General features: G+C 50.7%; 5 protein-coding genes across 5 annotated transcripts; 2 read left to right on the top strand and 3 right to left on the bottom strand.

The window, feature by feature from the left end:
- Positions 1-178: 178 nt before the first annotated feature.
- Positions 179-721, top strand: HOO65_030391 (DUF1715 domain-containing protein; the record flags this gene model as incomplete). Its single annotated transcript, XM_071000390.1, has 1 exon — positions 179-721. The coding sequence occupies one exon, from the start codon at positions 179-181 to the stop codon at positions 719-721; it is 543 nt and encodes a 180-aa protein (XP_070860070.1).
- Positions 722-1206: 485 nt separating this feature from the next.
- HOO65_030390 (NADH dehydrogenase) lies at positions 1207-2043 on the bottom strand (the record flags this gene model as incomplete). The annotated part of the gene is made up of 2 exons (XM_071002352.1): positions 1207-1698; positions 1987-2043. 2 exons carry the CDS (start codon positions 2041-2043, stop codon positions 1207-1209), a joined length of 549 nt encoding a protein of 182 aa, XP_070860069.1.
- A 457-nt stretch (positions 2044-2500) lies between these two features.
- Positions 2501-3719, bottom strand: HOO65_030389 (AhpC-TSA multi-domain protein; the record flags this gene model as incomplete). The annotated part of the gene is made up of 2 exons (XM_071002247.1): positions 2501-3264; positions 3347-3719. 2 exons carry the CDS (start codon positions 3717-3719, stop codon positions 2501-2503), a joined length of 1137 nt encoding a protein of 378 aa, XP_070860068.1.
- A 2637-nt stretch (positions 3720-6356) lies between these two features.
- HOO65_030388 (Dihydroceramide delta(4)-desaturase) lies at positions 6357-7677 on the top strand (the record flags this gene model as incomplete). The annotated part of the gene is made up of 3 exons (XM_071002223.1): positions 6357-6530; positions 6596-6874; positions 6997-7677. 3 exons carry the CDS (start codon positions 6357-6359, stop codon positions 7675-7677), a joined length of 1134 nt encoding a protein of 377 aa, XP_070860067.1.
- A 1248-nt stretch (positions 7678-8925) lies between these two features.
- HOO65_030387 (isoflavone reductase) lies at positions 8926-10124 on the bottom strand (the record flags this gene model as incomplete). The annotated part of the gene is made up of 4 exons (XM_071002251.1): positions 8926-9183; positions 9267-9593; positions 9683-9964; positions 10032-10124. The coding sequence occupies 4 exons, from the start codon at positions 10122-10124 to the stop codon at positions 8926-8928; spliced, it is 960 nt and encodes a 319-aa protein (XP_070860066.1).
- Positions 10125-14186: the final 4062 nt, after the last annotated feature.

The raw sequence follows: 14186 nt of genomic DNA, 5'->3' as shown, positions 1-14186 counted from the left end.
AAGACATCATAATTCGCCATGTGAAAAAAAATGGCCCTCCAGGTCTAGTGTCGATTAAATTGCGTAGGACGGGTCTTCTTCCACCTTACTTTGGTTTAACCTGACGCCGTTGCTTTGCGTTTGATGTACTCCCATTATTCCCTTGCCACCACGCTCCATCATCCTAAGCCCTGCCGCCATGGACGATATTTTTGAAGGCGCCTTCAACCTTGAAGACGAGATATATAACAAGGCCTACGAGGAGGGTCATGCGGACGGCATCTGGGCTGGCAAGGTTGAGGGTCGCTCGTTCGGCATGGCCCAAGGCTTCGATAAGTTCTTCGAAGCTGGCAAGCTATTTAGCAAAGCCGTTGTACTGGGGACGCGTATAGCCGCCACACCGCCAGGCACTGCTAATCATGCCCCCGACCCTTCAACTCCCGCCAAAACACCCTCTGCTCAAGATACCACGACTGCTCCTACCACTACTGCTGGTAGTGCTGCTTCTACCGCTTCCGAAAAGACCATACCCTCTCTGCCCCCGCTCCAATCCAACGCCCGTCTAGAAAAGAACATCATCGCACTCTACGACCTAATGGAACTTGATACACTGTCAACGGACAACAGCGACGAGGCCGTGAATGAGTTCGACGACCGACTGAAACGTGCTCAAGGCAAGGCTAAAATCATTGACAGGATGCTCCAGAACAGGCCTAAAAACCAGGCGGTGTCTAGCTCCTGAGGACTGCAACACAACTAGAAGTGTTCCACAACCCCAAGACAAAGGCGATTCGGTGTAACTAGCTCTGCCGTTTTCCTTTTTACCATTGGGTCATCGATAGCATGATTATTCGGGGCGTGGGATCACGGCCTGGCAAGTGTTTGGAGGTTTTTTTTCTTTTGGCTTTTTTTTTTCAACTTGATATTCACGAGTGGACATCAGAACAGAGCGGCATCGTGGGGGCTCTTCATACATCTTTTCTGTATTCTCAGCCTTCTGTCTTACTCTCCTTCTTCCGACAAAACAAAGGTAACAATTAATATCACTCTTGGGCAGTCCAATGGTCTATGCTATGTACGTAGCCCGGCTTCTCTGTATCTTTCAAAATAACTGTTGGCTCATGTGAGAATCGTCGTCTACTGGAAAGACCGGACTTGGTACCTAGAGTGGACAAGTGACCTCTGTCAGCGCATGATGAACGTATACCTGAAAGAATATAACTCTACTTACTCCTCGGGATACGAGTTCTCGCCAATCTTGAACTTGTATGTATCCCACTGGCCGTCCTGCTTCAGGTTCAAGCCACTCGGCGTCGGGGGCAGCCCGTTGACAAAGACATCTTTGGCGGCAACATCAGCATTCTTCTCCAAGAATGCCGCCATGCCACCCTGTGACTCTTGGACAGCGGCCACCAGAGCTTTCTCTCCCGCCTCACCGACCAGCTCAGCCTTGGGCGCCGCCGCGCTGCCCACAGTCAGCAGACTGACGACCTGCGGCTGCGTGACAACGCTGGAGCGCGGGTAGTTGCGGCGGTGGTCGCGCTTCCAGTACGGGTTCCCAGCAATGTCACCGGCAGGGAAGGTAACGGGGTCGCGGTAAGCCTGTGGGTCGATCGAGCCGGGTGCCGGCAAGCGGTTAAGAGGGTTTAGCGGCACACCATTGGAGCGGTTTGGGTCGATGGCGAGGAAGCGGCGGAGAATCTCCCACAGGCCTGAGGACTGCACTGTGTATTTCTGTTGCAGAATAAAAGCCGGTTGGTGAAGAGTTAGCCACACTGTTTGTTTGGAGGGAGGGCGGTGGAAGGTGGAAGTGCAAGAGCTTGTGGTTCTAGTTGGCTTCGAGCCCAGTACATTCCACCTCGCAATCACCCCAATTAGGCATTCAATAAAGCTGAGCTCTCATTATCGTAGGCTTTCCCCAAACTTTGGCGCTATGGGGCTGCGGAGAACAGGACTGGGTTTGGGATTGGGATTGGGATGGGGGGTTGAAAGGCGAGAATGACGCACCTTAGAAATCTCCACGACACCGCCAGCGACGGTCTTGGCCACGGCCTTGGAAGCCATGATTGTGTTTGTGTTTTGCACAGAAAATAGAAGAAAAAAGAAAGCTAAGGATAAGCTGCACAAGCTGCAACGGGGTTGGATCCAAGGTTTTGGAGGTCTCGTCAATTGGTGGTTCCTCAAATACCGCGAAACCTTTCAGAAGTGTTTGTGCTAATTCCGAAATGGCCATCGCTCCGTTGGTTGGCCAGGCTGCCGAGGTTTAGCCTTGCAACCAAAATGGGCCACAAGTATACAGACAGCTCACTTTCTAGCATCATCAAATGTACTAGTCAAGCACTCAGTGTTGGAATTAACAGTGCCATATTCATATTCTATTTTTTGTTCTTTTTTTCGCTGTTTTTCCCCATTGCGATTCCCAATGCCCAAGCTAATGATATATGCTACCTAAAAAACAACCATCACGCCAATGCCTCCCTCGTTCGACCTACACGCACCGAAATAGTTAGCATGCCACCATCTATTCAGTAACCGTAGCCTCCGTAGTCGTCTTGACTTCATCGGTCGGCTTCACTCCGTCGTTCTCAGAAGTAGCAGTAGTCTCATCGGGCTTTGCAGCAGGCTTTCCGGTTCCGGGAGCTTCTTTGTCAAGCTTTGTCCCGTTAGACTCTGTCTCGCCGTTCCTGTTCTCGGCTGACTGGTTGTTGGCATTATCATTTGCACTGCTATCCTTAGACTCAGACTTGGCTTCTTCCTGGGGCTTGCCCTCTACATTTTCGGTCTCCGATTGGGGCTGGCTTTTAGGTTCATCAGCCGGTTTCTCGTTAGTAGACTCAGTCTTCTTCTCCTTGGACTTGCCATCACCGTTCTTCTCGTCCTCGTCGTCTTCCTTTCCGTTCTTAGTCCCATCACTGGCAGCTGCGTTGCCATTAGTTGGCTCAAGTTCAAGGTTCTCTTCAAGAGCCTCACTACCCAGGCCACCCTCTTGGACTAGCTTGACAACGACGTCCAAGGTATCGGCAGGGCCGCCAGGCTGTGCAATCAGGACTTTTCCATTCTTGTTAACCAGAAAAACACCACGCACGGTCCCCTTAGGGTTCTTCTTCAAGCCGATGGCTCCAATGAGACTGAAGCTGGGATCACAAAGAAGGCGGTACGGGAGTTTCTGCTTTGTTTTAAAGGTCGTGTTGGCCTTGGGAGAGTCAGACGAGAGGCCATAAACACCAAGGCCGGCGTTTGAAAGAGTGGTGTAGTTATCCCGGAAAAGACACGCTTGTCTTGTGCCTATATCAAGGTGTTAGTACCGTGTTATCCTAGGTGTTTGTTTGTGATACGCCCGAGTTTGCGCAAGTGATGGGAAGCGTACAGCCAGGAGTGGAAGCCCTAGGATACGTGAACAGAACCACGCCAGTCTTGCTTTGGGTCAAAAGCGACTTGAGAGTGACGGTCTCGTCGTCTTGGGTCTGGACCTCTCCGCCAAAATCGGCCAATGAAATGGTGTCGCCAGCTGAAGGAGCAGAAGCGGGAGTGGTAGCGGTGGTAGCAGCAGCAACGCCAGCTTTGGGAGAGCCGCTGCTCCGTTTTGAGGCGCGAGTGGCATTAGTAGCGGCGCCGCCATTTCGAGAAGCAGGATTGGTAGCGGCAGAAGGAGCTTCTTTCTTTGCGCGCGATGCTCTTTTCGCGGGGGGCGGCGGTGCGGGCACAGTGGGGGCCTTGCGCTTGCGGAGTTCAACGGGCATGATGAGGGCTGGCAACAAGAAATATCACGCGATGATAGGTGAACCAAGGTCAGCTGTCAAACTGACTGTGAGCTGCACAAGAATATGTTGTGAGGGTGAGCGCTCAGAGGCAGCAAGGAGGAAATGCGCCCAGGGATTGTTTTTTTGTCGCTTGCGCTAGGAGGAAAACAAGCGACCAAGCAACAACGGACAGGGATTGTAAGTGCTGTGTTATTATACGAAAAGGGCGGAGCAATAAAAACGATAAGACAATAGCAATTGTAGGTTGGTTGAAGAAAAGAGAAGCCAAGTAAAAAGAAAAGAAAAAATGAAAAACAAGAGAGGGAAGAAAGCGAAACAAGGACATCCAGCTGAATTCAAAACAGCTTTGGCCGCATTCAAAAGAAGGTAGCAAAAGTCTAGATGCACACATGCTTATTTGGAGTTTCCTCTAATCAACCAATCAACCCAGCCAATCATAGGCTGCAGATTCCACACCCCGATACGGAACAGCCAGAAGCTTCGCTTCTTACCAACTTTCTATTCCACATTGAGGGCGTTTTTTTTTTTTTTTTTTTCCTTCTTTCTTACGTTAGTAACCACAGGGACAGCCTGAAATGCCCACTGTAGCAGCAGTAGCAACAAGAAAGAGAAAAGAGCAAGGAGAAGGGCGACGACAGAAGATCAGCCATCCAAAGGAGCCAATGCAGGCTAAAGTTGGTCTATTTAACTCCAAAACCTGGATGACTAAGCCCACATAACAATTTGTTTTGATCGGTAGCTGATCCGAATTGGCCTCTGGATCTGGCCTGATTTTCGATCTGCCGGCCTGTCGCTCCCTGCAGCTGGCAGCGGCTGTCTTCTTCAGCCAAGCTCCTTCCTATTTAGATCAGCTCATTTTTCAACAATAGCACCAGATGCCGCCCTCGAACAAGGACCAAAAACCAAGATAAGTCAGAGCTTCCGCCATTGGGAGGTTTTTTTTTTTTTTTTCCCTCTTTGGACTTGGCACACACGCTCCTATTTTCCTTGGTGCCAACCCACAGGTACAGGTATTATCGCCATGACAAAGATCGATCCCAAGGTGCGTCCGGCTCCAACTATAGGCGAAACCCTCCCCTTGCCTGGTGCTTGACCTAACCCTCGTGTCTTCCCATCCCCCGCCGCAGAAGCTGACAATGCCCCTCGCCGCATTCACCATGGCGTGGATGGTGTTTTTGTAAGTGTTCCCCCTCAAAACGAGTGCTGCTGTGGTTTATTTTAGCTCACCAAAGAAAAACAAGCTATACTCGGTCCTCTATTCGAGCCGCAAGAGAACAAGTCGTAAGATTTCTTTCCTCTTTCCACATGTCATCTTCTTCTAACCCTTACGATCACGCTGGCTAGAAACATGGCTCGTCCGCAGGGGGCTCATATAATCCGCGGGCCGGCCAGTAAGTGGACGAATGGCATTGCATGTAGCGATAGTGTAAGCAAGCCAAGGCATGGCATGGCATGGCGGTTTGGAATTGGGACAAGAGACCGGGACATTTTGCTGTAGATGAGTTTCGTCAAGATACCACTGAAGAAACAGCCTGGCAAACAAGGACAGGACCATTGCTCGATCCATATCCGCGGTGCTCGTTCGTTCATCAGATGATTTGTCTGTTTAACCAATGTCTTATCAGATGACAACAGTTAGGGTCAAGGGTCTATAGTGTAGCTTTAGGTCACACTCAGGAACAAACCAGGCACTGCCGTTGGCGAACGACCCCTGAACTAGCTTGCGCTGGAGTTTTGACAGACCCCACTGTAAGACAAGCTAGAGGAGGACTGCACGGAGTTATCGCAGAGGCCATTCTGCGCTATAGGGGGCGCGCACTTTCTGATTTTTTGACCATTTGACTCTTTGCCTCATGTCTTGGGGTCTTTTTTGATGTTGTATTTGTCTTCATCCTATTCCATCTCATCCACGCCATTCCCCTGACGAGAAATGCAGGTCACAGGCATGAATAGCAAGTACCACCAATGAAAAAGAACGACCCGGAATAACTGGAGTTTTAGTGCATGTTCCCCCTGGACAACCATGGCCAAACGGGGTTCTGTCTCCTTTTCTCTCCTCTCTCTTTTGCCTAGCTGGCGGTCAGGCGTCGGGTCGGGTAGCTGCTCGCCTTTATTTTTTTTCTCTTAGTTGAACATATCTGCCACGTAGAGGTACATACATACATACATGTACATGGTACAGCGTCGGATTAGCCCGAAGTAGCCAACGAGAAACAGCGCAGCTTCCAGGCTTCTCAGAACGCTGGACCTGCGGGCTGTGGCAGCTGCTGTTCGACTCCTTTTCCATGGGCTGATGTACACAAGTAGCACTGTAGTATAGATACATAGATACATTCATAAGGAGGAAATGGGGGGGGGGGGTGGACGATCCTTTCGCCTTTTAACTAGCTAGGCTGCATCTTTTTCTTCTTGTCCCTGTCTTTGGCCTGTTTCCTTTTCTAACCAACGTCGTTGCTTGGGGATTGTCTTCTTCTCTCGTTCCATCTCTTTTCCTTTCCCCTTCTTCTGTATCCAATCCGAGACCACGTCAATCTTTGGCTAGATTGATACCACAAGTCTCTTCCCTTTGTCTCCTGTCTCTCCTTCTAGTCCTTCTACACTGTTCATCTCTTCGCTATGGGTGCAGTACACACTTCAGCAGGCGCTGCCTCGGCCAAGGCCAATCCCGACACCAATGTCCCCGACGACCAACGCGATCCCATTGAGCGCAAGTACAAGGACTTCTTCTGGACCTACACCGAGGAGCCCCATCGCTCGCGCCGTCTGGCAATCATCAAGGCGCACCCTGAGGTTCGTGGTCGTCTACCCCTGTTTTCTGTGGTTTTTACTAACAACAGCAACCCCTCCATCTCCAGGTAACCAAGCTTTGCGGTCCCGAGCCCCTTACCAAGTATACCGTTGCGCTTGTCGTCGGCATCCAGCTGCTCGCCGCATACTACCTGCGCGATACGCCCTTCTTCTCGCTCAAATTCTGGGCTATCGGCTATGTTGTCGGTGCCACGGCCAACCAGAATTTGTTCTTGGCCATCCACGAAATCTCGCACAATCTGGCCTTCCGGTCGCCTCTGGCTAATCGCATTCTGGCCATCTTCGCCAACCTGCCTATTGGCATTCCGTACAGTGCCTCGTTCCGCGTACGTATCGCCTTTTTTGCTCCTTTTAACTTTTCCACCATTAGGCCTGGTGATGATCCTGGCCGGCCGGCTGGCTGCTTTTGTTCCTCTGAAGCTAACCATGTACCACTGTCTTGCTATAGCCCTATCACTTGACCCATCATAAATCCCTGGGCGTCGATGGCCTTGATACCGATCTGCCTACCGCCTTGGAGGCACTATTTTTGGACTCAATTGCTGGCAAGGCCTTCTTCTGCACCTTCCAGATCTTCTTCTACGCTCTGCGTCCTATGACAGTCTACCGTGTGCCCTTTACATGGGTGCATTACATCAACATCCTGGTGCAGGTGGTCTTCGACTACGCCATGTTCCAGACCTTCGGGCCCAACACTCTCCTGTACTTCCTGTTGAGCTCGTTCCTAGCGGGCTCGCTGCACCCCGTGGCCGGCCATTTCATTGCCGAGCACTACGTGTACGAGAGCGTGAGCAGTCAGCAGCGCAATCCCGAGAACAAGCTGATGATTCCCGAGACCTTTTCGTACTACGGGCCGCTCAACTTCTTCACATACAATGTCGGTCTGCACAACGAGCACCACGACTTCCCTGCCGTTCCGTGGACCCGCCTGCACAAGCTTAATGAGATTGCCTCTGAGTTCTATAATGACTTGCCCACCCACGAGAGCTGGGTCTACGCTATCTGGCGTTTTATCTTTGACGAAAACGTTGGCATGAACTGCCGCGTTAAGCGCAAGGAGGGTGGCCGTCTCGTTGGCGGAGGCAATGGCAAGAACAAGTGGACAGATGACGAGGTCGAGTCTAAATAATAGATAAGAGAGGCTAACGGAGGGGTTCTTTGGTGTTTTCTTTTTCTTTTTGGCTCCTTGAATTTTTTGTCCTTCAGATTTTTCTTTACCATGCTATAGATGTCATCATATTTTGGGGCTTTTTAATCTCTGTATACTATCCATATTAATCCACCGTCTTGTTTGCCATTAGAATAGAGTAAGACGTTGCTTATCCGTATTATAGTGTTGACTTCTTACAATCCATCGGTTTTCTTTCGTCTCATGCATTTTGTCTGGGCTTGGGTCTACGGAGGACATTGCAAAGCCCAAGCTACAGAAAGCTTGAGCTGGCCTGCCTCCTTCGCTGCTTTACCTAGACACCGCCGCTCAAGTGCTATTTGGGCTCAGTTCAGGCTAGGCTCGGGTCCCCTCCCTTCTCGCCTGTCTGCTTATCGCTGTGTCATTGCAGCCTTGAGATTCCACCCCTTGTTGCAGTCCGCCCACCCCCTCCAAAGACTCGACATGCAAACATGGGAAGAAAGCAAGGCCGCAGGGCTTTTCCCCCGCACAGCAGGAGGACAGAACAGCCTATGCCGTAGGAAACATGAATGCTGTGTGTCGCGAGGCCGGCGTAGTGGCTTACGGTGGGTTGGAGGATGATGCGGCAAGCCAGTGTGTATATGCTTCCTGCATAGCAAATAAGAGCCACTATGGTGCTGTGGAGAATGGAGGACTAGTAGAATCTTTGAAGTTGAGTAACACTGGCGGGTTCAGATGCTGTATCGAATGCTGCTCTATACTTGATATTCCAGAGTACTTGTGGCTGCCAGAAATGTTGCCCGCTGCTTTATTGGCCTTGTGTCAGGATGCAATCCCCATTCCAAGCGGCCACGTTACGTGACTGACTACGACTCCTTACACACAGAGCTGCCAGTTTAGTCGGTGGTTTTGCTTTCCTACGCAAGGTGTTCCCTGTTTTAGTTGCGGCGTACAGCCTGGCGCCATGAGGCCTGGATTAATCAACAGGGCTGGGAAGGTTGAGTTATCTTAGGCTCCTCAATGTTAAAGATACCAGCCAGCAGGCCTGTACATGCAATACAAACGACAGGTCTAGCAGTGGAAAGCGCATAATGCACAGTGTTGATATTTATATACGAGATTGCGACAATAAAAGATATAGAATTAGATGATAGGCCTAGCCAGCAACACCGCTAGTTTGCAAAATACAGCAAGTATGCTGGCGTTATCGAATGAAAACGGCTAACCATCTCCTCGGCAGTGCTGCTCTCAGGAATAGGGGGCCTTTAGCTTGCCATCCAGCATGTCCTGAATATAGCTCTCCAAAGGGATCGCTTCTATTTCGGGGTAAAGTTCCCTCGCATCTAGATATCCAAGGTATTTCGCCTTTTCAGGAGTGTTGTCCCCGCGGATACCCAGCAAGTGCTTGTATTGCGACATGCCGAGCTTCAGCATATCCGTTTGGTTCGACTTGGCCATCTCGGCCTCGCACTCGGAAATGCTGCTTTCGAGCTCCTCCTTGGTCACCTGTTATGATGGAAGGGTCAGTCTTGGGGGTCTATGCTGTAGAATTGCCAACTGCGAGATGGGGGCTGTGGATTATAACATACATATACTCGTGGGATAGACTCGCCACTCATTTTCTCGAGAAGCTTCAAGGCTTCATTCTGGGACCAAATCTGGTTGTGGCAGAAGACCATCTTGTTCAGAGTCCTCGGGTCGGCAATGATTTTGGCGACATACTTTCCGATGTCCCTGTTGTCGGTGACAGCCCAAGGCTGGTTTCCGTCGCCGACAACCTCGACCATGCTGTATTCAAACTTGGCCTTGAATCTTCCCGAAGGCAGAGGCGGGAAAGAGAGCTGATACCACCAGCCGACGTCAATTGCAGTGTATGGGAGATAGAGCTTCTTGATGTGGTTCAGCACTTCTTCCTTCTGTATTCCCAAAATTGCCGTTAGCCCCGCAGTCCGGTATGCCACTTGCAAGCTCCATAAGACTAGTGCCAATGGATGTAGTCACTTACCATCTCTCTAGCCAACATGACGCCCCGAGGTGGGCAGCAAGGCCCAAAAAAGCTAGGCACGTAGCGGCCGACGCCGGCCTTGCTAGAGGCGTTAACAAGAGCCTTCTCTTGCTCAAGCTGGTTCAGTGTCATGCATTCAATCACAACGTCCTGGCCAGTGAGTGCCTGGACAAGCTCGTCCGACTCACACAGCTCAACTGGTGTGATGATGACACCCCGCTCCGCAAGCTCAACATACTCGCGCTTGCCAACGGATGCGGGCCGTGCCAGAGCCGTAACCTCCTGCAGTATTGTTAGAAAACTAGATGTGCAAACAGCCCAGGCTGCACATGGTAGAGACTAGACTCACAAACTTCTCTGGGGTTGCCAACAGTGCATTCACGACGGAAGTGCCCGTCACGCCGGACGCACCCGCAACAGCGACTTTGATTTTGGTAGACATCTTTGTAATATTTGCTGGGAATTCTTGGTTGTGATGAAGAGCTTGCTACAATGCAGTGTCATAGTGGTGGTCCTTGGACCGTTCTTATAAGCACAGTAGCTGCTGACTGCGAGCCTACTCTGACAAATCATGGACGCCATAGTTTCGGGCAAACCATCTACGCCGGCAATCTGTTATGACAAATCAAAGATGGTGGGGGTTTGACGAATTCCGCCAGCGTGGATTCGCTGTAAGTCTCAGTGCAGATAGCAATGAAGAAAGCATCCGAAAGTGTCCTCATAGGCTGACTGCCGAGCCTGCACTTGGCAGTTTGGAGAGGGCGTTTTACAGACCTAGGGCTGGTAATATTTCCACTTGCCTTGGCTTTTCTCGGAAATGAATGTATGTCTTGCTAGAGGAGGGCGGGCATGGAACTCCAGATATTCCTCCTGTCTTTGCCCTCACCCGCACTAGTTCCTAGCGGCCCATCAAGGATTAATTCTATATAGATCCTTAGGAGCAGACGCCTTACGTTCTTGTGGTGAGATCCCTAGCTCCACTGATATCGCCCACTACAAGACAGCTACAGCGAGTGTCAAAGCAGCATAGCATTGACCATAACTAGAAATATTATGGAGTGCCCCAGCCCCAACCGACTACGCAGGGCCTTAGGGTGTCTCTGGCCATAGCCAACAGTTAACGACGACGCTAGAGACGGGGGTGGTTGCGTTTTGTATGAGACTAAATGCATATATACTTTGATGTGTTTAGAGCACAGCGTGGTGTGTGGCCTGAATCTTCACAAGCTTGAATGGCACTGGAAAAGTTACAGCAATATGACTGCTCGAAAGAATTGGCCTTGTCATCCATCATCCATGTTGGGTTACGCGGGACTTGGTTACACCCTCCCACTTCCCGGCCTCGTTGGCTCTCTCGGCTGATCCCTCCCTGCCATGGTTACAGGCCACATCCATGCCACAGACTCCTATTAAGGTTGAGCTTAGTAATCGCGGACTTGGGAGCGGCGACGTCTACATGCGCCGCCGGGTACCCTTGGCCCGATTGGGTCCCAACCTAGGGGGGCCGCCCTTAGGAGCGGATTTTGCGCTCTTGGTAGCTGGATAGCAGCGGTGTTGATGCGGAATTACTGCACTGCAAAGAAACAGTTATGGACTGTCATATAGGTCAGTGAAGACTCCGACCAAGGTAGCAATGTACTGATTACCAAGCTTATAATGGGGCGAAACACACGACATAAAAAGTCTCGGTCTGTGGCCCTAGCTATTACGGAATTGCTACATTTGGCAAGGCAGGAAACAGCTCAAAGCATGTTTCCTCTTGATAGCCTGAGCCTGTAGAGATGCTCTGAAGAGAGGCCTTGGTTGGCGTTCCCTTGTCAGGTCTTCTAAAAAGCTCCTTTTGTCTTCGCGAAAGCCACCTCCAACTCCTGTCACGTCAGATCCGGAATTCAACGAATATCTCTCGCTCTATGATGTCTAAAGAATCGCCTTTTCGGGCCCTTGGCAGCAAAGACGTCCATGGTAGCGGGTGGTGGGCAGGAAAGCGCGGCAGCATTGATAGTGCATTTGAACGCCTGTTTTCGGGAATGGGGCTGGTTTGGGCGATTTAACGCAATATTTTGTATTAGATAGAAGATTCATGTTGAGAATGGGGCCGGAACTCAGTCTCGGCGGGTCCGTTAGTTGGCTTAGGCTCTGGCGGTTAATAGGGAGGAGACACTGGCCGCTCAGAGGGGTGAGCGGCCCTGTAATTGAGATTAGACGCAACCTTTCAGTGATGGTGATGAGATTCTATCCATGCTCTTGAGTCTATCTGGGGGCTCACTTTGTGAGTCCGGAGCTCTGAAGAGGTCCGAGTTTTCTGGCACTTGTTTTTCCGTACCCCTGCCGCCAGTGTCTTTGTAGCCCCGGGTAGCGACGGTGCCGCACCTATAGGGACCTGTGCGAGACACTCACCCGCTGCCGGGCTTATCTGCTAGGCTTCGAAACGAAAACAGAAACCTACGAAGAAGGAAAAAAGTCCATGTGAGCCAGCCAGTATCACTAATGCGAGTTTGACCCAACTTGTCCTTAAGGCGGGGCATTGTAGGACGGCCGAGTGGTGTTGAAACCGCTGGCGGCACTTCTTGAAGTCTCCATGCCCCGGGACCGCCGCTAATATGGCCCCTAAGACTTTTCGAGTCGTTTTGATGCTTTTGAACGTGTCTTGGAGAAGTCCAAGTGTTTTCTCAAGTTGTGATCCTTTATGTCCGTCCTGACGTAGAGCCGCTCTCGGAAGTTTTGGTATGGCGTTTCTCTTAGCCGCCTCTTGGGCCTGGCCAAGGACAAGGATTTGTGTTCCTTTAGCCTGAGGAGCGGGTGTGTGCTATCCAGGGTGTACCGTCTCATCAGTTCCCGTACAACTGCCGTATAGAGGATCTGGCCCGTCGGAGGAATGCCTGCTTCCATGTGCAAAAGCGACAATGGGTAACCTTTCAGCGAAATAGACCTATCCAATAGAACTCAACTCGCTTCTGCAGGTATAAACCTGTTGATTGATTGTTTTACATTACTGGCAGTAGCTTCTCGGTGGAAGGAGCATAGTACGCCAAGTCTACCCAAAGGCCGTAGAGGAAGCAGCTCAAGAGAAGTTTGAGGTGAAATTGAGAGAAAGAGCATAGACTCACCACAGCACTAGGGCCGAGGCAGAGTATGGCAGACTTTACCCACCACCTGCTGTACTGGTATTCTTCACCAATGCGACTACCTCCTGGACTTACTTGCAAAATTCCCATCCGGATATGCAGTAGGAAGCAGAGTGCATCCGGCTGCTTGCGCTTCTGAAGCTCTTTGGCGTATCTAAGAGATGGGATAGAGAAGAGGCTAGACGTAACCTGAAAGAAGGATTATCTGGCTTGCACAAGCTGTCTTTTTGGGAAGCAGAGACTGGCTAGACCGCCGTTAAATTCATTGGCGATCTTTGGCGTTTGCACTGTAAACAAAATCTGCCATGTTGCTCCTCGTCCTTTTCCAAAGCGGCGGCTGCCTGGTAAGTTATGTTTTCCACACCTACGTATGAGGTTACAGATGAGCCAAAGGTTGAAAGAGCACGGATAACGGGTCTGCTTTGAGGGCGGTGTTGGTCTTGTGAGTGTCTTGACTCCGGGGTAGTACGGCATGTGCGATCATAGGCCCTAAACAGAGCTTGTAATACTTTCTGACACGTGTAGCTGGATCATGGAATCTCAGATAAATTTCCGAGTGCTTCCAAGAAGCTTGGCTTAACGTTGAGCCAGCCCTTTTCGGAGTTTGTTAGTAGCATTACGCAGCTAGGGCAAAGATAGAGCTAGAGACCGCATAAACGCCGTGAACGCCATGATAGGCTTAGTTGGTAAGTTTATAAGACGGCACCTAACTCCTATGAAAATATTCTCGGGCGCTGACCTGCCGACTAGCACCTCGTGCGAGGTCTAGTAGAGACTATCTGTTGTTCGCTAAACGGTAAAGCTAAACTTCTGGGCTGTGACATGTAGATTATGTTGTATCTCAAGATTGAAAGAAGCTTAGGAACTTGCATTTCCCACAACAGCTAACAATGCTGGTATTCTGCACTTCTATTCTGGTATGGGGATTAGGCTGAGCAGCTTGGTGTTCTCCGGAATACCGCCACAACGGTCTAGTGTTGGCGAGGCTAAGATGCTGGACAACTCCGCCGGTAGGCCGTTCATTGCCACTGCGGCACTGCATTCGGCGCGTAGATAAGAGGACTTGGCCCGGGCGACTCTTCTGAGTGACATGCCGCCCGTTGATCAGGCCGCGATCGAAGCTGCGGATAGTCTCCAGCTGTTGGAACGATGCCTTGCTAGGCCATGATCCCAGCCACCGCGAGGGAGCATCGCATACATGAAACCTGGCTGGCCTATAGCGACTTTCTGCTGTATAGACCGGCAACTATTTAGAATATGTCTTGCTCTTTCACTGCGCCTCTGGGGTGTTTTATCCTCCAAAGTCTGGTGGGCAGCCCAAGGCAACTACCCCAGGAGTGCTGCATGTCTCTTATTTTTCAGAATAGTAATTTCTATTC

Source organism: Ceratocystis lukuohia, assembly GCF_044167205.1.
Source record: "Ceratocystis lukuohia strain C4212 chromosome Unknown Supercontig3_pilon, whole genome shotgun sequence".
In the NCBI taxonomy this organism is placed as follows: Eukaryota; Fungi; Ascomycota; class Sordariomycetes; order Microascales; family Ceratocystidaceae; genus Ceratocystis; species Ceratocystis lukuohia.
The sequence above is the reverse complement of the archived record's forward strand: the minus strand, read 5'-3'. Positions and strand labels throughout refer to the sequence as shown.